The following is a 25399-nucleotide window of genomic DNA, read 5'->3' on the forward strand; positions in this document are numbered from 1 at the left end:
CCCAGTTGCCAGCCCCACATCTCTCAAGGTTAAAGCCAGCCTAAAAACATTGTCAATTTCAGCCCTTCATGAACAATTATATTCTTCAACCATAAGGGTTGCACTGACATAAAAGCATGAGAGATGTCATTGTAGTCCACTGGCTCATTCACTGTGTTATTTTTGTATGGAAGCTTCAGGCAGCATTATATAAAGGCAGGTAATTGCCCTCCTGGACCACAGCTTCCATCACAGAACAAGGAGACCTTCTTGTGCAGAGGTAACCCCAAACATCACTTTCTGTAATGAGCCAAGTGCCCTAGTCCTTCTTGAACTGGTCCTGGTCACCACCACTGCCTTGGAAAGCAAGTTTCTTAAGTCATCATACAGTGTCTCTTTGGCCCAAAATTGAAAGGGCTCATGCTTAAGGACCAGCATGAGCATATTCTCTGTTTCCTCCAGAGAGGTGTGCCTTAACCATGGCATTGTTGAACTTTGGGGATCTCCACAGTGAGCTGTCTTTGATTTTGCAGTTCAGTGTGCATGGATTTAATTATACAGTTGCTGGCTTCACCACCTCAGAACCTGGTTTATTGTGATCCTGCCCAGACTAAACATAAATAAGTAATGAGGGCTACATTTCCCAGCTACATTTCCATGTCAGGTGTACTGTGCACCCTTCCTCCTTCCTTCTTCCTCTCTGCCACTTTGGAAACACTTGTGCACCCTATAATGTTTGTGCACCAAAAGGAAAGTAACTTGTATATGTGAAAGTTTTCAGACTAACCCAAGACCAGGTAGAAATCCTACATGTTTTTCTAACCACCATCCAGCCCAGAAGTCTTTTCACAAACATGTCTGAATTCTGAGTGTGTCATCATGTTTTCTGACTTCTTGCTTTTTGCTACCTCTCCCTGGGCTTGAGTTTCACAAATTTCAACACTGCAGAAACTCTGGTGGATGTAAGACCTAGAAAGAGCTCAGTTTTAGGAACTGGCAGCATCTGCTTCCTCCTCTTCCTCATGTCTAGAGAATTCAGTGCCACACACAGCCACTCTCCTGTTATTGACGATTTACTTCTGATAAATAGTACCTCCCAAAGAAGCACAGGAGGCTTCCCTGCAGGTGTTCTTTCCTGGCTTTCTGGTCAACATCACATACTCTTAGTCCTTGAAAGGTGACTAGATGCACGTTCAATACACACACAGCTCTTCCCTTCGAGACATAAACTCCCTGAGCCGGTTCCGTCTGCAGCATCCATATCCTCAACCCCAGTGCCTGACAGGCGGGCCTGCACTTGGCAGTGCTCAAGTAAATGCTGCTGACTGTGAAGCAAGATGGCATCCTTGTTACCTAACTGGGGGCTGTAATGCAGACACTTACTGGGTGTGAAGAAGGTGGTCCTTGCCCCAGGGCTTTCAGGATTAGTAGGATTTAGATAGGAGGGAAGAGGTCTGTGAACTCCAGGGAAGAGAAGGCAGAGCAGGGAGCACCCTTTTGCCTTTGTCGTGGTAGCAGGACAGAGTGCAAAGGCGGAGGCCAGCCCGCCTGCAGAATCTGGGATCCCTGAGTGACCTCATGACACCCACGATCAAAAGGAGACCAGCTCTCTGGTGAAAACTTGCAAAACTCTCTTAGCTCCAGTCCCACCAACCTTGTGTCTCCTGCAGCCCCAGAGCACCCTGGCAGCCCTTTGGCACATTGGCCAGTCAGGTACTGACAGTAAGCTCACTGTCAGGCCCCCACAGCCTTCCTATGAATTCCAGTCCACTTTCTGAACCCTATGGGTCATTTATGACAGGCAGTTTCTGTACTTTAGTTGGCAATTTCCCTTTGGTCTTGAATCCTCTGCTCTAGGAGTAGGCCCATTCCCCAGTTTCTTCTACCTAGAACAAATTATTAACCCCACCAGCCATCTGCCAACAGGAGCACAGAGGGTGGGCAGAGGTCGTGGAGGAGACAGTGAGACAGAAATTTGGGAAGTGATTGGGGCAGATTGTGGAGGTGTGGGGCTTTCTGGGGAGGGAGTTCAGGTGTTCTGCTGCAGGCGGGCTGGGGTGCAGGAAGGCTGAGGGGTTTGAGTAGACCTTGGTATTTTAGGGTGATCGTTCTGGTTAGAGGTGTTAATAGATGGATTGCTGGTCCCAGTGGCTTGATTCTTTTCAGCACACAAACATTTACTGAGTGCCTGCTGCATGCTAGGCACGGTGCTGAGCTTCACACGCAGTCAGACAAGGTGCAGCACTGGACATGCATGCAGTCGGGTTCTGGATGGCCACACTGCCTGCTGGGGCAGTGGAGACAGAGATGACCCTTGGGCTGACTTAGTGCAGCACGGAATCCGCAGGCAGGTTCCTATAAGGGGAGTTGAGCCTGATAGCGCCTGTGAAAGTACCCACCTCCACCTCGACTGGCCCAAGGCCCCACATGGGGTTAGTTAAGCAAACACAGGGCTCCAGTCTCCCAAGGCTGAGCCTCTGCTCCTTATGTAGTTCTAGCCTGTAGCTCCAGGGTCAGAGGACAAGAAGGAAATGCAGGAGGAAGATTGCCATTGTCAGGACAGAACATCTCAGCTGATCCTCCAAAGATGTGCTGCAACTAGTTTACGTCACAATAACAACCTGAATCTTTCCTGTTGTTTTATTTATTTTTGATGGCCCTTAGAGAGTTTTATTTATAGACACCTAAGGTTTGTTATTTAAAACCAAAACCAGCCTCCTTTTCATCTTGCATTTGACTGCCATTTCAGTTCAGGTCCAAACTATTTGATATTGAATGACCAGAATGGCCACACAGGGTGAGTAGAGAAAGTTAGACTGCAATCTGGACACCTTGGATTTATGTCCAGCTGTCTGGCCCTGGACCTGGGGCCTGGATGTGTCTTTGAGAACCCAGGAAAGGGAGGCAGCCAGACCCTTAGAGAGCCTTCTTTGACTTGGCATCGCAAAGACTGGCATGGCTCCTAGATTGGCTGTCATGATTACTCCAAGGCTCTCTGTGGGAAGCCATTGTCCTTCTCAAGAGTATAAGCCAGAAAGAATCCTGGGTCCAGAAGCGACCTAGATACCATCTGGTCCAAGCTGATCATTTAGCAGATTAAAACCAACAATAATAAGGTGAAGGGTGACACAACTATGAATTTTTATGGAAAGATTAGGAAGAAGCCGATGTGACTGGATTCAAGTTGGAGGCATCAGAATGCACTCATGTTAAATATAGGGTTGTGTTGGATCAATGGGCCAAGAATCAGTGACAACCCAATAGCAATGAGCATACCCAACACCTAGATCTTGGTTTCTAAATACCATTTTCTGTTAAAGGGAATCAGGGATGGTACTTGGAAAGGACCAGAGGAAACTTGAACATCTTATTTTATCAGGAAGTAAGGGAGTGCCCAAAACTGATAGGGATATGTCAGAGGAACACAGGAGTCCCCTTGATGGGACTCCCAGTGGTCAAACTGGGGACTACCTGAGCATTGGAAGAAATGATGATAATAATGAATTATAATACTTTGAATTTAAAAAGGATCTGTGAGTCCATAGTAATATTTAAACAGGTGGGGAGGGACATACTTCTGTACAGAAGAATGACACGTAACAAATGTAGACAGAATGGAAGTTTTAGAAAAATTACCACCTTGTAACCACCAATGTACTAAGTGAGTAAGGCCCTGATCAACAATGGATGCTGAAATCATTGGGTAAACTGATGTAGGAACATAAAATATTCACAGATAGTCTCAGAATATCACCCCACAGATTGCTGATTAATCACAAAGAGTAAAATAGAACTTAACCCAAGGGATCAGACCATTAGTGAAATAACCTGACATCAGGTGCCCTCTGGTGGAGTTCAATTGGTAGGACTAAACATTGTCTTGAGATTTTTGCCAAAAATGCTTAACTTGAATCTAAACATTAGGAAACAACTCAGTAAATTCAGATTATGGAATATTCTGGAAGACAACTAGAATGACTTGAAAACTTACAATGCCAAAGTTGGAAAAGACATTAAAAGGCATGAGGATTCTTCTAGATTAAAGAAAATAGAGACATGTCAACTAAATGCAATGTGTGATTCTTGATGGGATACTGGATCAGGATACAAAATAGTTATAAAAGACATTTCTGGGGTATTTGGAATATTTGAACATGGATTGTGGATTTGATAATGTATTGATTTCATTTCTTGAAAATGATAAATATATGGTTGTCACGTAGGAAAATATTCTTGTGGTACGCGGGCCTCTCACTGTTGTGGCCTCTCCTGCTGCGGAGCACAGGCTCTGGACGGGCAGGCTCAGCGGCCATGTCTCACAGGCCCAGCCACTCCGCAGCATGTGGGATCTTCCCGCACTGGGGCAGGAACCCGTGTCGCCTGCATCAGCAGGCAGACTCCCAACCACTGCGCCACCAGGGAAGCCCGGAAAATATTCTTGTTCTTCAGAGATACATGTTGGTGTAAAGTGCCATGATAGCTATAGTTTACTTTCAAATGACTCAGCAGATAAATGAAAAGTGTGTGTGCTTGTATGTGTGTGTAGAGAAAAAGAAGAGAAAGCAGATGTGGCAACATATTAACAATTGGTGAGTCTACAGTGCAGGGTGTATGAATGGGTAATCGTGTGTCCTACTTCAACTTCTCTGCAGTTCTGAAATTTTTCAAAATAAAAAATTATGGGGGAAAACAATAATGACAACAAAAACAGGCCTAAATGTCAAGTCTAAAAAAAACCCAAAAAACAAAACAGAACAGAAAACTGAGACTAAAGCTCCATTCTCTTGACCCAAAATCCAGTATACCATCGACTGTCTCTCTTCATCCAGGTGAATGGAGAGAGAGACAGGCAGACAGAGACAGAGCCTCATCTGCTTGGTTCGAAGACCAGAGCTTTTAGAGGGTGTTAGTAGACCCAGCCTTTCCAATCCTGGCAAGTTAGCTAAGGGGGCGACAAAGATAAGGCACATATCGCCACCTTGTGGCCAGATAAGGAAGTCTGTCTGCTGCTGCCAATTTTGAAAGCAAACTTACCCCATGTTTCTGGTGTCTTTTCCAGTTGTTACCTTTTCCCATTAGTGAAGAACTAATCTTTGTTTCTCTAATTTTCTGATACGGATTTCCAGCTGCTTTAGAGAAAAAAGCCAAAAAGCCAATTTCCTTTCCCCAGAAACCTCACTGAGCCCTAAATTCTTTGATGATCAAGAAGAAAGAGAAAGCCCTGCTCATACACATTTAACCAGATCTCTTTTACCACCATATGCCAGAAAACTGCTGGCCTTTCTGACCCAATCAAATGAGAAAAGCAAAGGAGATTTATTCAGAGCTTTTGGTGGCAAGTGAGTCAGCCACTGTCACTTGCATTTTGTCAGAGGAGTGGGGAAGCTTTATGGTGGATAAAGGGAAGGCTTCAGGTGTGCCCTGACTAGAGGCTGTTGACGGGGAAGCTGGAGGCAGCTAACTAGAAGGGGGGCGTCCTACATGATGGGTTAGGGGACATATTTGCCTTTCCCTGGTTAGTCTAAGTTGGAAGCAGGGACAAAATTAGGGAAGTTGTCACTTATCAGTCAAGTCCTGGACATTTGGGGCCAGTTGTTACAGAAGTTATTGTTTAGCTTCCTGGATTGTTACTAGACATTGCAGTATGGCTTCTGGCAAGTTTGGCTTCCTGGACTCTTTATTATAGATAAGGGGGTTAGTTTCCTGGTAGGTTGCTGCAGGTTGTGGGTCAAAGTTCTCTTTTTTATATATGGTCTGGCCATTGTCTGTATATTCAGTCTCTCACTCTGGAAGCAGCTCATCCACAAAGCACCCAGCGTGGTGTAAGCAGCTGCAGGCGGCAACTCCTCTAATCACAGGGAAGAGTGCCGTGAAGGGAAGTGAGAAGACCCAGGTTTGGGTCTAAGCCTTCTTCTGCAGTCTAGGGAGGCTGCTCCAAGCTTGGGTGGGCTCCTCTGTACAGAGCAGGGGCCATTCCTGTTGTGTTTCCCCCCCGAGGGTGATAGCTCTCTAAGAGGTGATGCTAAGCCCACATGCTCCCTCTAGAGGCTAGAGAGTGAGTAGCTGTAGCTGTGCAGAGATTACCTTCAGGTTGTAGGTGCAGGAGGGCTTAAGTACCTTCTCAGGGGGCAACGTGGTCCCAACCTCTCGGGACTCTGCTGAGATGAACAGACAGATTCACACTTGAATAAATCATTGCTTTATTTCAAGTCTGCATGAGCCCTGGGCTCATCGCTGGTGTGTGCTTTCCCCTTGCTCCAATATCCAGGCTCTTCGTGTGAAATGGTCCCACCTCAAGCTGCCCTGGGTGGATCTGGACTGGCTCATTGACATCTCCTGCCAGATCACAGAGCTGGACCTTTCTGCCAACTGCCTGGCATCCCTCCCCTCCATCATCCCCTGGGGACTCATCAACCTCCGGAAGCTGAATCTCTCAGACAACCACCTGGGGGAGCTGCCCAGCGTGAAGTCATCAGACGAAATCATCTGTTCCAGGTGGGCTCCTGCCCTGCAGCCCCTGGGGTGAGCCCTGGCCATCTGAGCCCCGGCTGCCACCACCACCCTCCTCCTGCACTGTCCTCTTCCTGCAGTCATGCTCCCTGATCGTAGTTGTTGCTTTTGAAAACAGATTTTCAGCTAAAATAAGAGAAGGAAGTTCTGCCTGCCATTATGCAAGCTCTTGGGCACAAGGTCCCACCTCCTTTCCACGTGAATGCAGAAAGATCTGTCTAGTAGGGTGGCTTGTCTGGCCCACGTTTCCACCACTCGCTGGCAGCCACGCAGGCCTGCTTGTCCGAGGTGCCCAGTCTTGTTCCTGCACACAGGAGTCAGAGGAAAGGGGCTGGTGGAAACAGTGGCACCCAGACAACCCAGCTTTTGGTCCACCTCCCAAGGAAAGTGGGCAGGGCCTCAGAGAAACAGTTAACTTCCCAGGACTCTGGCAGCAGCCTGATGGTGTAGGCAGCTCCTGTCTCCTTTTCTGGGAGGCCTTGGGAAGAGGCCCAAGCCTCCTGCTGAGGCTGCATGGGGAGAGGAAAGACCTTACCTTCACTGATGTATTGATAATCATACCTGCAAGGCCTCATTCCATATGGGATTTGAGCTGATTTCAAAAGCTAAGGCTCTAAGTTAAGTAAAAAAGAATGTTGGAAAGAGCTTAGGGTCAGCAGTAACTCATGGGAAAGAAACCTGCACAAAAAATTAAACAAGTGCCACGGAGTGGGGGTCTTTAACCTGGACAGACTTGAGGGTCCAAAAGGTTAAAAGCAGTGCTCTCTGGACTTCCAGTAACTTCCAGGGCACCAGCTTGTTCTGTTATCACATATGTGAGAAAGGTTACATCCCTTGGTCAATGAGACCAGGATCCACCAAAGAGAGATTTGGTTTTCTTTGTCTACACATGACATAGTGACAGTAATGCAATGAATAAAAATCATATTGCTGTATTTCAATGCACATTCTTTATCCTTGTGCAAGGAGAAAAAGAAACATGTTTACAGAGAAATATATACCCGTGATGCTTTACCTCTTTCTTCTGATGCCTTGACTTCCTTCTCCCCCAACTACAGGCTACTCGAAATTGATATTTCCAGCAACAAGTTGTCCCACCTCCCACCGGGATTCCTGCATCTCTCAAAACTTCAAAAACTGACAGCTTCAAAAAATTATTTGGAAAAATTGTTTGAAGAAGAAAATGGTATGTTTTAGCATCAATAACCTGACTTACTTTGTCATTTTCTTCTTGATTGGGCTGTTTTTACAATTCATCCTCTTTTATTTTCCCCTAGCCACGAACTGGATTGGTTTGCGGAAGCTACAGGAACTCGATATTTCTGACAATAAATTGACAGAACTCCCTGCACTTTTCCTTCATTCTTTCAAGTCACTCAATTGTCTGAATGTCTCCAAAAATAACGTGAAGGTGTTTCCAAATGCCTGGGCCTGCCCTTTGGTTAGTAACTTGCCGAAAATCATGAAAGGAGCTGTCAGTCCACATCCATGCCAGCCTCACAGAGCTGTGGGTGCGGTGCATACCACGTCCCCTTGGCGGCCACACAGTGGTGTCCTGTGTTATAGACAAACATGTTACTCAGCATCCAGCAGCTGAGGGTCTCAGGCAGGTAACTCACCCGAGAGCCAGCGCACCTGGCTCTGGGTTTGAGATTCGCACCGTAACACCCACAGGACTTTCCACAGCTACAGCCTGAACTTCTGGCCCAGGATGAGTTCTGTCCAAAAGGTGGGGTCGTTCCTTTAGGACAGCTGTAAAATAAGAATAAAGCAGAGAAGAATAGTCTGCATCCATAGTGCTGCCCATTAAATCATGGTATTTTCTCTTGGGAAGTTTGCTTGTTAAAACAGATGGAACAGCATAAAGAATATTTGTGTTTTATTGCTGTTTTCAATAGCAAATATGGAACTTCTCCGTCTCTAACATTAACATTTCTAGTTTAAGCATATTTGTGTGGGACATGGGCTCCTCTTCAGAGCACTGTCCTGAATTGTCCCATTATTTCCAAGGACAATGGGCCAGATGTTCTTGAGGGAAGGGAAAGGACCATGAGCCACCTTGGTCTCCCCAGGAAACCATTCCCATCCCTTCCTTGGAGCAAGGACAGGAAAATGGGGCAAGGATAGTCTGTAGCCTCTTAATTAGCTGAATTGTATTTATTACAGAGCCTTACTGTAATGGTCTTGTTTTTAACATTAAATTTGGAAACAGTCTTTATCATAGACACCACAGCATTTAGAAAGCTAATTAATTCTCTTTCTCATCAAATTCCTAGAAATGCTGCAAAGCATCCAAAAATGCCTTGGAGTCTCTACCAGACAAAATGGCTGTGTTTTGGAAGAACCACCTTAAGGATGTGGACTTCTCAGAAAACACACTCAGAGAAGTTCCCCTGGGACTTTTCCAGCTTGATGTAAGTCTAATAGCACCTTATTTCTCCTTTTCAGCTTTTGTAAGAAAAATCACTCCACATTGCAGTGAAACCTGTATGCTTCTTCCGAGCTTTCAAGACAAAAAAAGTTGAAAGAAAAGTTTAACTGTCAAAGTCACGCATGGTTGTGTGCAAAGAGACTGAGAGGAAATGTGCAAAATGAAACAGCTCTGGGAGGGTGGCGGGATGATGAATTTTTATCCTCCAGAATTTTCTTCAGTGTTGACAGTTGAAGGCACAGCCCAGCAGCCCCTCGGACTGACCTCTGGCTCTGTTCCTTCCCGGCTCCAGGGTGAGCCCACCAGGCATTCTGGTGTGTGAAGCCCTGGCAGCACCACAGGGCAGGGCCTTCTTGTCCCTGCCTCCCTCTCTGGAAGTGGCAGAACTGGAATTCCCGGATGTGAATTCAGGAAGTGCCTTTTACCAGAGCCGTGTGTGTGTGTGTGTGTGTGTGTGTGTGTGTGTGTGTGTGTGTGTGTGTGTGTGTGTGTGTCCCAGCATGGGGCTGCCTTCTACCTTTAGCTTGTTCACACATCCGTCTGTTTTTCCCACTCCACTGAGAACCTTTGAAAGCAGAGCATGGATCCTATTCACCACTTGGTGCCCAGGGCCAGCCCCAGGTGGGAAATTCTGCATTACTCTGAAGGCATCAGTGTCAAGCCAGCAGAGGGTGCACGACTGGGGTGGGTCACCTTCGGTGTCACTGATGCCACCTGACCCCTGTCCAAGGCATCACCTGGGCCAGCCCAAGGAGGCATCATGCTGTGCCCACTCCCCTCCTGTGGTAACACAGTGGCCTCCAGGACCTTCAGACTCATCCACTATTCCCAGGACAGGTCCACAAATAATTGTCACTCTTAAGAAACCTCAATTCTGAGAAGTACTTAGATTCAGTTCTTTCTTGAATAATTGCATCCCATTGATCTGAAGGAAAGGATCTTCTATTAATTATCCCATCTACTTTGTTCGCTATAATTTTATGAGTTTTAAGACACTGTGAAACCCCACACTGTTGGAATCTTTGTGACAGTAAATCGGTTATAATCATTTGGCTTCGCTTTGCCAGGGAACTGACTTTCCCTTCAGGTCTTCTGCCCCTTTGGTATTTGACATCGTCTTTGCTTCTCTCTCCCTCTGTCCCAGGCCCTCATGTTCTTGAAGTTACAGGGAAATCAGCTGGTGGCACTACCACCTCAAGAGAAGTGGACCTGCAGACAACTCAAAACCCTAGATCTCTCCAGAAATCAATTTGGCAGGTAAGCAGGGGTCTCTGTCCCCAGCAAGTTCTCAAATGTGTGTGTAGCCCCAGCCAACAGACGCATGGGATGGTGTCTCTACCAGCTTGCTGAACAGCCATGAAAAAGTGCCATAGGCTGGGCGGCTTAAACAACAGGCATTTATTTCTCACAGTTCTGGAGGCTGGAAGTCTGAGATGGAGGTGGCGGTGGGGTTGGTGTCTCCTGCGGCCTCTCTCCTTGGTATGGGGACAGCTGCCTTCTCCCTGTGTCCTCACACAGTCTCCCTCTGTGCCTGTCTGTGTCCTGATCTCCTCTTCTTATAAGGACACCTGTCAGATTGGATCAGGGCCCATTCTCATGACCTCGTTTTAACTTGATCACCTCTTTAAAGGCCTATCTCCAGATACAGTCACATTCTGAGGTGCTGGGGGTTAGGACTTCAACATATGAATGGGGGGAACACAATTCAGCCCAAAACAGTGTCCTCCCATTTCTAATTTTTAAAGGATCCTGGAGAATCTCCTCATTTTAACCTCACCTATCATTCTGTTCAAAAGTTTTTGCCAGTCACTAACCAATGTGTATAGAGATTGAATAAAAAGTACCCTCAAAGGTCTTCTAATAAAAGGGGAAAATCTGGGGATGAGCCGTGCTGGTCCTTGGGGCCCTGAAGACCAGCCTTCCTGGTTCACTTGCTGAAGGCCACTTCTGCAACATCTCAGTGGAACTTATGCTCCTAAGAGAACTCCCTCAGTGAACAGCGTGAAGTAACAGCCTCTGATATGGGCATTCCTGCCAGGTACAGAAATGCTAGCACCTGCCTGAGATGGAAAAGCTCAGGAGTGGAAACCACCAGTCCTGCCAGCTTGTTCTTTTCCGGAAAGACTTCTGAGCACAACTGGTGCTGTCCATGCTTACACGTCAGCTGCAGGAGCCCAAACACCCTGCCGATGGAATTTTCTCCCTTCTCTATGTGTGACATTGTACAGTCACAGCCAAAATAGAAATGTCTTTGCCATGCTTTCCTCAAATTTTGACTTTTTTCACCCTACAGAAATGAAGATGTACTTAAAACAAAGCGAATTTCCTTTTTCACCACCAGAGGCCGCCAGCGTTCCGGGACAGAGGCAGGTGTGTGTGTTGCTGCTGGGAGATGAGACAGCTGGGCGGGGACCTGCCCCTGCTCCCCTACAGGGGGATGGCCCTCCTGTTGGGCCTTCCCCTGCAGTGCCCTGTGGGAATGCCAGAGATGCCCATGCTTGACTCAGAACCCTGGGAGTGCCTGTGCCCATGGCTCATGTCACACGGATGGCCTGCAGGTGTCCTGAAACCCCCTTTCCTGTTTGCAGCCAGCAAGACTAGTAGCTACTGTGTGTGGATGGCCTGCTGGGTGTGAGAACTGCCCTAGATACCTTACATGTGTCAGTCTTTCTTTAACCATCACATGATGTATGGGTTGTGGTTTTCCATTTTGTAGATGAGAAAACTAAGCCTCCAGAGTGTCTTCAATTCAGGCTTCCCTAGCAAAGTACCACTGACTGGGTAGCTTAAACAACAGAAATATATTTTCTCACTTTTCTGGAGGCTGGAAGTCCACGATCAGCGTGTGTCAGTTTCTGGTGAGGGCCCTCTTTCTGGCTTGCAGACAGCTGCCTTCTTGCTGTGTTCTCATGTGGCAGAGAGAGAGAGAGATAGAGAGCCCTCTAGTATCTCTTCTTATAAGGACACTAACCCCATCATGGAGGCCCCACCCTCATGACCTTGTCTAAACCTGACCACCTCCCAAAGACTCCATCTCCTAATACTATCACATTGGGTGTCAGGGCTTCCACATATGGACTTGAGGGGACACAATTCAGTCTGTAGCACAACGGTTGACTGATTCACATGGCTACTGAGTGCAAAAGCCAGGTCTCAGCCAGCACTGTGGAATCCAGCACTGGGGCCCGGGGGCAGTACTATGAAGTCCTTAACTGCCACACTATGGCATCTTGTGAGGTCCACATGGGGACACAGCCACCCTTGGCCCTGCAGGCTGTCCTGGCTGGGCTGAGATTCTGGAGGTCTTCTTCCAAACTCATTAGAAACACAACTTTTCCTAGGGTGTTTGTATGGTCACACAACAAGGCCAGTTCAGCAGAGAATGTTTCTAGGAAAACAGTTCTTTTTGTTCGTTATCTTCTGTAAGGTGCAGGGGGAGGTGTGGACCTGTCCCTCAAGTTCAGTCACCAGCCCTCTTTTTTAACCTGAAAACCAGGAGTTCTAAAGCCAACAACACTCACAGATATATCCCTCTGGATACTGTCCCATAGAACTGGAACAAATATTTAGGTTATTTTAAGTGTAATATAACTTTTTTCTTCAGCTTGATCAATCTATATTGACAAGTGCTCTTTGAGTATAGATGGTGTGAGATGGGGATAAGAAGTGCCACAGAGGCCAAGACACATTTGCAGGAGGTGAACTAAGTAGTCTGCATACCTGATGCCCTTTTTTGATGAACTACTGTATACATATGATATGCATATATCAGTCATGTAAGAGTGTTTTTACATAGGATTGAAAAAGTAACACATCATCAGTGGAACAGAGTCCAAAAATAGACCTAATATAGGAATTTAATATATGATAAATGTGGCATTTCAATTTAGTGGGGAAGAGAATGTTTTATTGTTTCAATAAATAGTGCTGGTATAACTGCTTGTCCAGCTGAAAGGGGGGAAAGCACAGCACTAGATGCCCTACCTTACATCAGTTACAAACATCCCCATGTGGATGTTAGCTTGAAGCATAAAAGAAAAATAACATTTAAGAGAATAAATGTATAATATGGGAAAACCTTTAAAAGCTAGGTGGGAAATCCAGAAGTCATTAAAAAAAGAGCAAAATCTTGGGTGTTGTAAAAATGGAAAAACTTTGTTCAGTAAAAGGCATCATAAACAAAGTCATAACACAAACAGACTGAGAGGAAATATTTGCAACAAAAATTGTTGCAACATAAATTGGCTTCAGTCCCTGATACACAAAGATGGCTTACAAATTGATTTTTTTTTTTAAAGTCAAACCCAATAGGCAGAAACTGGGCAATGGATATCAACAGTTCACAGAAAAGGAAGTCCAGATGGCCCAGAAAGAAAGGAAAGGCCCTTAACCTTGCTACTAGGGAAATGCAATCTGGAATTTCATAACTGATCCTTTTCAAAACAAAGGGCCTTAAGACTTTGTAAATTGAGTCCAGACACAGGGATTTCACTTGGAAGGAAGGAGAAGCAAACACTTTTTTCTCATGGATGCCCAAACAGGAGGGTAGGCACGAAAAGAGCTGCTAGTGTGGATCTCGGCCACACTTCCATCGCTGTGGGTCAAGCCTCAGGGGTTGCCGTTGACTAGAAAGGTGTCTCCAGTCTAGAAATGCAGAGCATAGAGATGTGCACAAGGAGGTGCACCCAGCACCCTGCAGGAACAGCCACTTTCTCTTGAAACTGCCAGAGTGCAAGGCCAGAGGCACACAGTGAAAAGTGGGACAGAAACATGTACCTGTGTTCTGGAGACCCTGCTGGTGGCCCGCAGGAATGTGTCTGGAGCTAGGGGAGGGGCCACACCTCTGGGAGTTTCCCTGGCAGAGATGGATGGTGCTGTGCTGTTGGCACATGACAAAAGCCTCTTGATTTTTTCAATTTCGAGTAGAAAGTTGAGGCCCACACCTGGTGAAAAGGAGAGACCCGCTGCAAACCCTTTTCCTCAGCAGGGTTATTCTCTCAGGCTGTTGACCTCGGGTAAGGGATTATCTATACTTGTTTGCAGATGGATAGTAAAACTCCAGGTAGATTTATGTACATTCAAGTAGTCATGTTGGCACAGTGGCCTTGTCCAAAAATAATTTGGACAGCCATTTTTACAGTAAAATTCAGACCAGCTGAGTCATAAATAGCTTATGAATAAATAATTACGGCTCATAAATACCTTGAGCTGTGCTCTGCCCAGCCCGGTTTCCAGAGTTTCCATTCTGGGCCAGGAGGTCTGTGTCAGGTGTTGCCTCTGTTTGCAGTATAAATCCTTTATTCCATCCATCCGTTACTTAAAGAGGCTTCATAAACGCCAAGGTGAAACTTTAAAATTGGAAAGCACAGAAGCCATGTGTTCAGAACGTGTGTTCTGGGAAGAAAGTGAGCCTTTCTTATTCTTGATGTTCTTTCCATGGGAATTAGGGCTGAAGTTGATCATTCTTTTTCATTGGAAAAAAAAAAACTCTTTTTGAACATTTTTCTTGTAGAACAAGGACTAGTACAAAGCTGTCTTTAAAAGTCTGTTACCTTTTATTTCCATAGGGGCCATTCACGTGGCACTAGCTGGGCAAATTTTCCAGGCGCCAATATCTGTATTCCGTTATCGTCTCTCCCAGAACATTCTCTGATACCAGGTTACCCCATTACCATTGAGACTGCAGCTACATGTGTGGAGAAAAGCCAGAGTTAAGGGAGGAGCTGTGATCAAGGGCAGAGGAACGTCGTTTCAGCCCTGCAAAAGAATTCTAGCTTCTCTATCTCATGTGTCTGGCAGAGAACCGGCTGAGAGGGCTTTGAGGCAGTTGTTTTACCTTGAATTTGAGCTGAAAGGGACCCTCAGGGGTGTGCTCTCCCTGCCTTAGGACAAAGGAAAAGGAACTTCAGAGATTCTGCTGCAATCCAACCCTCTGATTCCCATCGGTTTCCAAGCCCTCCCCACATTCTTTGTCAACTCACACACTCTGGTGCTGTGGAAACAGCAAATTTGGTGTGATTTTAATAGTAATCTCATAATTAGCCTAATTAATGAAATCACTTAAATATACTAGAGTTGACTTGTTTTTCAGAGAATGCCATCCTAGGAAGCATAAAAACCAAGCTCACATTATTATTTTTCAGTTAACTAGCTTTTTTAATTGACCAAGTAATACATGTATATGGTAAACAAAATTTCTGAACTGCACCAAAGGCATGGAGTGAATATTCAGTCTCCTAGTGTTACCAAAACAAACTCAGGTCCACTCGCCCACATGCAGTAAAGCCAATCTACTGACACCGGGTTTTAGTGAAGGAAAAGTGCAGTGTTTATTGCAGGCACCAAGCAAGGAGTCCAGGCAGCTAGTGCTCAAAAGGCCTGAACTCCCCAAAGGCTTTCAGGGAAAGGTTTCTAAAGACAGGGTGAGGGAGGGGGATTATGGGGTGTGTGATCAGCTCGTGGACATTCTCTTGATTGGTTGGTGGTGAGGTAATCGGGAGTCAATCTCATCAACCTTCTGGTTCCAACCGGTCTGGGGACTGTGTGCTTGTGGGCAGCATACAGTTAACTTCTTCCACCTGGTGTGGGATTCAGTATCTGCAAAACAGCTCAAAGGACATGGCTCAGAATATTATCTATAGCTCTTGAGGAGGAACTAAAGATCCTTGACTTTGTCTAATAGCTAAACTATTATTTTGTCTTGCTTGACTGTTTTCCTTTCTTTCTGCATTTTCTCAACTTCTCTGATGAAATGTACTCTTTAGAACTTGGGGAAGCCTAAGAGGCTACAATTTTTCTACCGACAAGGGGCAGGAGGAGGACATGGGGTTGGGAGGGTCTGTTCTGGGAAGGCCCCATAGAGTCCTGCTCCATTACACTAGTAATTCCCTTCTCCAGAGCAAACTATGGAAGTTCATGTGTCCGTGGTAGCAACTGTGTTTGTGTCTGACATACATTATAACATATACACCACATATGTGTATTTGTGGTATGTATACACATGCCTATAACAGCATGCAATGTATACATATGGTTGTGCATGTGTGGTATGTGTACACATGCCTATAACACCTTATAACATATGTGCATGCACATAACTTCATATGCATGCATGTGTGCATTGTGGTGTGTGCACGTAACATCATATAGCATACATATGTGCACGTAACTTCGTGTAACACATGCATGCTGTGTGCATGTGTGGTGTGTGCACATGCACACAACATCATATAGCATGCATATGTGCATTGTAAGGTGTGTGCACACATGCATATAACATACCTAAATTCATGGGAGGGTGTTTGATCTCATGTTTGCATATGTTTTGTGGTACACAAGTTAAGCCTTCTAGATACCTAATTCCACACCTTGCTTTTTTGATTTACCAATAGCTCTTGAGTATCTCTTCATACCCATACATGTAGACCTGCCCTGTGCTTTGTAATAGTTGTATATAATCCCATTACTCATTTAACCAACTCCCTGTGGGTGGACATATAAGCTGTCTTCTACCTTTACTGTTACAAAGTGTGCCACTGAATGTGCTTGTTCTCACATCTTTGCCATACGTGCCAGGATGTCTGTAGGACTGTTTCCTGGAATTAGAATCCCTGGGTCCATGAGATGAGCACCTTATTCTGATAGACTTGTCAAAAGTGCCCTCCAGAGGTTGTACCAGTTTATACACCTCCAACACTGTGATGGTCCAGAATTATTTTTCAAATGTACAGTCTGCTTTGCCATTTCTTTGCAGCATGTGTACTGGAATTTCCTGCCTTCCTAAGTGAGTCTTTGGAAGTCCTTTGTCTGAATGACAACCACCTGGATGCAGTCCCACCCTCGGTTTGCCTACTGAAGAGCTTATCAGAACTCTACTTGGGAAAGTAAGTACACAGCCAGAGCAGTTGCACTGGCTCTTCTGGCCCAGGGAAGCAGAATGTCCTTGTGTAAACCACCTGAGGACACGGAAGCCAGGGAGAAATAATCCACCTATGTACCAAGAAGCAGCAGTTGGATTTTCAGAGCCAGGCTTAGTCAAAGAGGCGAGGGAAGGGAAGGCAGAGGTAGTGATACAATGATGCCTTCTTTGCTATTTCACTCATTTATAATGAGAAGGACTCCTCAATCATCCATCCTTTCATTTACTAAGTTCCTACTGCCAAGCACTGCTGGGGGATTCAGACAGTGTGCAAAACTTGATGAAAATATAAAATAATTCAGGTTACATTGCCTTGTCAAGAAGAGGCAGTGATCATCCTTAGGATAGTGTAAATGATAGAAAAGATGGGAAAGTTGGGGGAGGGGACCCCGTTCTAAGCCATGGGGATTTGCAGAAGACAAAGCTGCCATTTGTACCACTGGCTTCCCAGGGAGAAAGGCTTTGGAATTAGTATTTAAATGGAACACTTGAAATCAGGGCCCAAGATGTTGGGCTTGGGGTATAGACTGTCAGTGGCCCCCACAGGCCCCAGAGGCTGATGGGCTGCTGTGTGTGTGTTCTTCCATGGTGTGTGTGTGCCCTCAGCAATCCTGGCCTCCGAGAGCTCCCTCCTGAGCTGGGGCAACTGGGCAACCTCTGGCAGTTGGACATTGAAGACCTGAACGTCAGCAATGTGCCTGCAGAGATTAGAAAAGAAGGTAGGGCTTCCTCAGCGTCACCCCCTCGAAAAGGCACTCAAGTCCAGTTGTTAAGGACCTGGGGTGGAAACAGCTGGGGAACCTGTGGAGCCCACCTCTGGCTCCCGTGTTTGGGAAGATGCTGTAAAGTTATCCAGAACTCAATGGTTGCTCCGGACCGTTGTATTGCAATTGACCATGTGATCAAACCAGCTATGACCTGTAGCAGCAAGGATGCTGTCTTTAGATCCTTGACTTTTAGTCTTCACTTCTGGGGTGATTCATATCACGCCTTCCCTCCATAGACCCAATAGTCTTCTCAACTCACCCAGTTAGAACACACAGAAAGTGTTCTCTCCAGATAGGACTTTGTTTCTCAAGAGATGTGAGCATGTTCCCACCTATATGGCAGCAGCAGCATCCACCCTCCCCAACTGTGATTTTGCACAGGCCCCAAAGCAGTGCTGTCTTATCTGCGTGCTCAGCTGCGGAAAGCGGAGAAGTGTAAGCAGATGAAGATGATCATCGTGGGTCCTCCGCGTCAGGGCAAGTCCACCCTCCTGGAGATCTTACAGACGGGGAGGGCCCCCCAGGTGGTGCACAGCGAGGCCACCATCAGGACCACCAAGTGGGAGCTCCAGAGGCCGGCTGGCTCGAGAGCCAAGGTCAAGGATGGTTGGCGTGCAGAGTCCCTGTGGGAGGGAGGGAGCTTCCAGGGCCCCTTATCTCTCCTCTCCAGAGAGCCCAGGATTTTCTCAGCCTGGTATCTGAGGCCCAGGATATTTGCAGGGGTCACTGTGTGTGTTTCAAACTAGCTCCTGCCAAGGGCAGTGAATAATTTCTTAACGTGTCCTTGTAGTTTTTCTGTTATAGCTAAGCTGAGGTTCCAGGCCAACCCTGGCTGACGGTTAGACTGCTTTGATGAGCTTTTAAAGACAGCAGTGCCCAGGCCCCAAAGACTGTGATTCAGATGGCCTGGGACGGGGCCCCTCCCCAGAGCTGAGAATGAACTACTGCTGTAGGAGTGAGATATACTAATACCTGCCCCTAACAGGAATGCTGAGAAGGCAGCCCCGGCATGAATGCACTGTCCTCCTCAAAACCTGCTTTCACCCCAAGTTCTGAAAGGTCTAGTTTCTAAGCCCTAATTAAAATGAGTCCTTCAATGAACCTATTAATCATCCTGTTTTTCATTCAGTATTAGACAAATGAAAATTGTCTTGCACTTGAATCAGAGAAAAGAGCCTGTGGAATATTGGTGGGATGGACTATAGCACAGGTCTGAGCTATTTCTCCCGGCACAGGGGGTGAATACATGCCAATGATGCCTCCCTTACCTGTTGCCGTATTTGTGGGTATACGTAGCCACACAGCGATACAGGTGCAAGGAGGCTATTTGTGGAAAACTCAGCGAACTTGAGGCCAGAGGCTGCACGATTTTCCCCACAGCCCCCAGCACAGGGCGAGCTAGAGATCAGTTTTATTGCAGAGTCTTTCACACAAAATCACTTGAAGTCAGGGAAATCCAATTTGAGTCATGAAACATTTAAGCTGAATGTATATTTTAATATGGACTCAGAAACTAGTTCTCTAGAGAATGGAGATCTGCCCATTAGGGCCAGATAATTAACACCAGCCCTGCCCCCTTCCCCAGAACACCCCAGGAGTGAACCTAGCTAACGCATGTCCAAAGGTTCTCGAAAGTAACCAGAATCTGGATTCTCTCCTGCTTTTTTAAGCAATTATTCCACGTCACTTTCTTCCAGCAGTTCTTAAGCAAATAGCTGTCCGAGGTCTGAGGGGTGAATTAGTATTTCCACTTTTCCTGACCTTCGGCTGCCCCCACTTCCTTTCTGCCATCATTCAAGTTTCTCCCCACCCCTTTCATTGAAGGACAACCACCTGATCTTGTGAACACTGAATTCCGTAATTCTCTGTGTGGCTGGGCCTTCAACCAGTTTAGAACAGCTGTCCATTTTCATCTTTACACCAAAAAAGCAGGTCAGCACGCTGTGTCTTGGAGTCCAAACTGCAGCATGGTGTGAACGATTCTTTGCCACAGAAAAGTGCAGCCTTAGCTACTTGGGCCAGACCCTGACCTCATAAAACGATAGAGAAACCACCATTTACACAGCCTTTCCCCAGAGCCCAACAACTAAACTTTTGTTAGATTCCCACATCAGGGCCATTTCCCATCATCCTTGGTGGGCACTGCCCTCTGACCTGCACAGTTCAGAGGCCTGTCTGCTTGGCCTTGCCCTCACTCGGATGGAGGTTAAGCCTTGGTGTGAGCACTGCCGTCAGCCCCTGGCTTCTTCTGGCAGGATGTCTCCTAACAGTCTGCAGCTGAGATGGAGGCAGACAGTGCCCTCCGACGTTCTGCAGACGCCTCTGCCCACGGGACCCAGGCTTCCAGGACCCCCTGCTCCCATAGCAGTAGATGGAAGCCCCTAGAAGCCCACCTCCAAACCGCTGGGCCCCCTTCCCTCCCTCAGATGGCTGGTTCCTGAGAAAAACAGCAGGACAGGCTGTGCTTTTCCACGGCTGTGCCTTTACCAGGCCCCCATGTACAACGTTCAGAGTGATCAGTTATCTCAATTTGATTGACTAAAACCCTGGTTGCTAAAATGTCTCCCTGTTGCTGCCTTGTTGCTCAAGTAGGTTGAGTCTGTGGAGTTCAACGTCTGGGACATCGGTGGCCCCGCCAGCATGGCCACGGTCAACCAGTGCTTCTTCACAGACAAGGCCCTGTATGTGGTGGTTTGGAACCTGGCACTGGGGGAGGAGGCTGTGGCCAACCTTCAGTTCTGGCTTCTCAACATCGAGGTGAGGGGGTGCCAGCCCTTCAGCTCTCAGTCCTCAGGACATTGCAGGGGCCCCGCCGCTTCTCAGGGGGAAAAAGGAAAAAAGGAAATGGTTAGGGAGAAATGCTTTGCACTTTGCTGGGCTGTCACGAGGCCCCAGAATCACAGGTCACTGTGAAGTACTTAAAACCCTCCTGGGCCACATGGTTGATGGTGCTCTTGTACTTTTCTGCTTCCTTAAATTTAAGAGCCCCACATCGTGGACCCAGGAGGGGAACGGGGCTCCCCTCTTCCAGTGGAAAGGTGACGTGGGCCAGAAGCTGGGGCGCTGTCTGAAGGGATCAGAGATGGAGGCCCCAGGGAGTGTCACAGGCCCTCACACACCCCCTAGTGCGTGGCAGGCCCTCGAGGTTCTCAGAGAGGAGTGCGGGGTGCAGCGGGGTGATGGTTGAGGGCCAGGCCGTACAGGGTTGGCACATCCACCACCTAGGGAATTGTTCCCGTCCCCAGCCAGACTCTCTCTCACAGGCCAAGGCCCCAAATGCCGTGGTGCTGGTGGTGGGAACACACCTGGACTTAATCGAAACCAAATTCCGCGTGGAGAGAATCGCCACGCTGCGCGCCTATGTGCTGGCGCTCTGCCGCTCACCCTCCGGGTCCAGGGCCACCGGCTTCCCGGACATCACCTTCAAACACCTACAGTGAGTGTCCCATGGCATCCTGCTCGTCCCCACCTGTCGCGGGGCTGTGGCTGCTGGCCCCTCACTTGTCCATCTCCCTGGGGACACCTGCTCTGCCTGCAGAGGGCTCCTGAGGCAGGGGCTGTGCTCCTCTGTTGCCCTGTCCAGGGTGAAGGGTGGCAGCTGGGCCCCCAGAGCAGATGCAGCCCTAGGGAGGGTGAGGAGCTGCCAGAGGATCTGCAGGGCAGGGCCTGGAGACACTCTCTGTGCTTCCTGTCCAAGCCTCCCCACCCCCAGGGCCAATGCTGAGCGTGCACGGCCCCAGTGGGACCACGAGATAGAAACTCAAATACCACCCATCACATTTGTTGATCATTGATCAAGAACAGACCCCAGGTGTGGTCCTGGTCCTCCCAGTGTGTCTGAGTGGTCCAGAGGGGCTGAGATGGGGGAGGGCCACAGGGTGGGATTCAGGATGGGCCAGTGCTGGTGGGACCAGTGTCCTGGGCATGTTGATTCTCCCACTCCTGTCCTTGGATTCTCACGACAGCTCTGCAGGTTATGGAGACTGTTGTGCCCACTTTGAAGATTATGAAACTGAGGCTCAGCTAGTAAGTGTTCTCTGACTGCTACCCTGGTGGCTCTTGGGTTCCCTCGCTCTGGGTGAAGTGCCATGGGCATTGCTGCATGGGTCAGCCTGGAGACATGCCATGTGGCTCAGAGTACAGGATGGGGCTTTCAGGAATTCCTCGAGTGCCCTTGAGAATGCCCCCTGGGGCCTGCGATGATAGGAGTGCTGGCTCTGGGTCAGAAACCTGAGTCCCACCCAAGCCTGCTCCTTTCCAGCTTGTGTCCTTGGGAGTCACCTTGTGCCTGCATGCCTCACTTTCCTCCTCTGTAAAGTGGGCACGTTGGGAAGACAGACTAAAGCAGCACATTGTGGTGCCCCCAGCACCATGCTTTGCATCAAGTAAGGCCTCATTAAATTTCTGTGTCTATCTCTCATGAGTTTTCTCAACTTGCCAGTGTTTGGGACGAAACACTTAGGAAAACAGAGGCACTGCAGTACTTGTCAGAGAGGGGAGGTACGATGAATAAGCACGGTTCTTTTTTGCACTCACAGCGAACTTTCCTGTAAGAGCCTGGAAGGTCAGGAAGGGCTGCGGCAGCTCATTTTCCACGTCACGTGCAGCATGAAAGACGTGGGCAGCACCATTGGTTGCCAGCGACTCGCGGGGAGGCTGGTGGGTACCTCTCATCCCCTTGAAGCCAGAGGGGCCTGCTTCCCATGTGTCAGGGGAACTGTACCTCCCTCTCTCTTTCTACTGTAAAACACATGCGCTGTATATAGTGTGTGGTCCCCATGTGAGCAGTTTCTTGGGGGAAGAGAGGGGTGGGACAGTGACAGGAAGCATTCCACCTACTCAGTCCTCTGGAGGGTGGCAGGCGAACCAGGCTGGCTGGGCACACCTGAGGGCCCAGCCTTTCCCACCTGTCCCAGATACCCAGGAGCTACCTGAGCCTCCAGGAGGCCGTGCTGGCAGAGCAGCAGCGCCGCGGCCTGAGCGATGATGTGCAGTACCTGACGGACAGGCAGCTGGAGCAGCTGGTAGAGCAGATACCTGGCAATGACATCAAGGACTACGAGGACCTACAGTCCGGTGGGTGGGCTGGGAGGGTGGGCAGGGAGAGGAGATCAGGTGGGTACCAGCAGGCACAGGCACAGGGCCCTGGGGAGGGGCACTCAAATTTTTCACCACTCTGCGCATGTCTGCAAATGACTGCAAAGACACTTCAGGTATCAATTTCGGGTTACAAATCAATTTTAACGAGTAAGTGAATTTGCAAAGATGGAATCCATGAATAATGGAGATCAGCACATTGGCAATAGTTACAAGATGCCTCTTGAGAACATGTGAAGGGCCCCATGTGTTGGGAGTGTTGGTTGCTTCCTAAGAAGAATCTGTAAGCTGGCCCCCTTAGGAGGAGGTCATCCAGAGTCCCTTTTGCCCTTTGTTTGACACTGTTCCCTCATCCCCTCCCCTGAGCAGCCATCAGCTTCCTCATTGAAACCGGCACCCTGCTCCACTTCCCGGATACCAGCCACGGCCTGAGGAACCTCTACTTCCTCGACCCCATTTGGTTGTCTGAATGTCTGCAGAGGATCTTCAACATCAAGGGCTCCAGGTCGGTGGCCAAGAATGGGGTGATCAGGGCGGAGGACCTCAGGATGCTGCTGGTTGGGACCGGCTTCACGAAGCAGACAGAAGAGCAATATTTCCAGTTCCTGGCGAAATTTGAGATAGCCCTGCCCGTCGCCAACGACAGGTGAGGCCACGGACTGGGCTGTGCCGGTTGCTCCCTAGAGGAAGGAATTAGGGCTGGGACCACTGGTGGCTCGAGCAAGATTTCCAGGGATGGGCCATGATAATGACCTGCCTGCCTGGGCTGGGGCAGCAGGGTGTGGGCTTGGCCGGTCCCCCGGCTTGCTGCTCCTTCCTGTGCCTTGGATGTCCCTTTTCAGGGGGTTCAAAGAAATCCATTTATTGAAAAGGTGTAGGAAAACATGCAAGAATAGCAATGGCATTAAAGGTAACTTTGGGAAGTTCACGCTTTGGGAGGTTGATTGCTTGGTTATTTGATGAATAAAAATGGAGTAAGTAACAAAGATGTGTGTGCTAATTATACAGACCAGCTTCAAAATGCAGGGAGGGCAGGGGCTGGAGGGGCATGTGGGTTAAATCTGATGATGCTCTGACCTAAACCAGCTTGGTTCTCAGGGCCTCCTTGCCCTATTTTCAGTTTCAGCCATTTCCTGGGTCTGATGCTGATGTTGGCCCTGAGGCAGTAGCCAGGATGCCAAATCCACAGACCTTTTCCATTCATCTGTCATAGAACTTGTCACCACCCTGCCCCTCAACCCCAGAGCTCTGGGGGGATGCCCACAGGAGACTCCCAGGGAGCTGCCCTGGACCCTGTGTGGCCAGCCCAGCAATTCCATCAGCACAGACTGGGTCTCCTGGGAGCCAGCCCTGGGCCATCTCTCTCTGAGATTTCCACTTGGTCTTATGACTATGGGAGGGGGCCTCAGTTCTTCCTGTTCCAGCTTCATGACGGCCAAGATTGAGTCCTAAAAAGAGAAACCCCAAAGAGGAATTCAAAACCCACATGATCCCTCACACCATGGCCCAGGTGTATCCTTGACTTTGGCCCATGAAAAGGCACACAGTGAAGCAGCCTGTGAGTTTACAACACTGCCAGAAGCTGACAATTTTCTGGTTATTTTATCAACAGATTAGAGGAATGAGGAGATATTAGCACTATGTAAAAGCAAGTCCCAACCTCCTTTCTTTTCTCATCTGTAAAATGGGAATAATACTCTTATCTACTAGTATTATAGTCATTGTGAGGATTAAATTTGATAATACATGTAAACTATGAGAAGTGTCTCCTGCACCTGTGAGCTTCAAGGACATCAAGGATTATCAGTACTGTTATTGTTTCCATCTTTGTGTTAAGTGCTCATAGCCAATGGTGTCTGGTTCCATCTAAAGTCAGGAGTGTCCAAGCATTTTCCATCTTAGCACAGGTATAATCGTTCCCTTGTGCCCCAGGGACAAGGAGTTCCAGCTCCTCGCACCATAAGGTTTTATATGGTCGAAGACACTATCAACAAAAACAAAGGCATTTGCTGCTCCTTTTAGAGCATAGTTTTCAACTGCAGCCCTGAAAGCTTCCAGTCCCTGGGAAAACCTTCAGGGTATTTCTGAACCTCCCTACACTTCTGAGTGTTTGTGTACCTTCCAGGGGGGACTCGCTGGCTCTCAGCACTCAGGGAAGGCTCCTGCCCGACTGCTGAGACAACCTCAGGGACATACTGTGAGCCGGCTCCGCAGTGCCCAGGTCTTCACAGACTTAATGTTCAACAGGCACATGAAGAACTCACCTCTTAATTCCCCAGGCTCTTCCCCTGGGACAGCCTTGCCCTACCAGTGATCACTTTTAAGGAGGTGCCAGTGGTCTCCCAGGGCTCCGCTCACCTTGAGCAGGGCTTCCATTGCCAGTCAGTTTAAATCTCTTCACTTGCCATGCTGGCTTCTAAGTCTCCTCTGCCTTCAAAAATATTGAGCACCTGCTCTGTGTGCTGCGTACTGGGGCACCTGGGTGCAGAGCGTGCTCCCTCCCCTTGCCCAGGGGACACCTGCCAGGTAGAAAGAAGCAGGAAGCTGCAGCACACAGGCAGTGTAGGGGCTCCTGTGAGATCCAAGCTGAGCATGATGCAGGCAGAAGAAGCAGGATAAATCACACTGGGCACTGACGAGAACTGCCTATTTGGGGAGGTCAGAGAGATAAAGAAGGACTTCTCAGAACTTAAAGGA

General features: G+C 48.1%; 1 protein-coding gene across 5 annotated transcripts in view; it reads left to right on the plus strand.

Moving 5' to 3' along the window:
• Positions 1-25399, plus strand: part of LRRK1 (leucine rich repeat kinase 1) — a 123085-nt gene that overhangs the window by 67669 nt on the left and 30017 nt on the right. For all 5 annotated transcript variants that reach the window (XR_003428021.1, XM_027083237.1, XM_027083236.1 and 2 more), the window contains exons 7-20: positions 6248-6474; positions 7548-7675; positions 7767-7930; positions 8766-8903; positions 10065-10177; positions 11214-11290; positions 16674-16803; positions 17445-17557; positions 17987-18201; positions 20198-20362; positions 20869-21041; positions 22144-22264; positions 22522-22681; positions 23072-23348. Coding sequence is in view for 4 of the 5 variants with exons in the window: in XM_027083237.1 (XP_026939038.1) it covers positions 6248-6474; positions 7548-7675; positions 7767-7930; positions 8766-8903; positions 10065-10177; positions 11214-11290; positions 16674-16803; positions 17445-17557; positions 17987-18201; positions 20198-20362; positions 20869-21041; positions 22144-22264; positions 22522-22681; positions 23072-23348 (2201 nt within the window). In the remaining variant the exon portion in view is untranslated. The remainder of the gene's footprint in view (positions 1-6247; positions 6475-7547; positions 7676-7766; positions 7931-8765; positions 8904-10064; positions 10178-11213; positions 11291-16673; positions 16804-17444; positions 17558-17986; positions 18202-20197; positions 20363-20868; positions 21042-22143; positions 22265-22521; positions 22682-23071; positions 23349-25399) is intronic.

This window comes from Aethalodelphis obliquidens, unplaced genomic scaffold, assembly GCF_003676395.1.
Source record: "Aethalodelphis obliquidens isolate GAN/ISIS:26980383/991018 unplaced genomic scaffold, ASM367639v1 scaffold49, whole genome shotgun sequence".
In the NCBI taxonomy this organism is placed as follows: domain Eukaryota; kingdom Metazoa; phylum Chordata; class Mammalia; order Artiodactyla; family Delphinidae; genus Aethalodelphis; species Aethalodelphis obliquidens.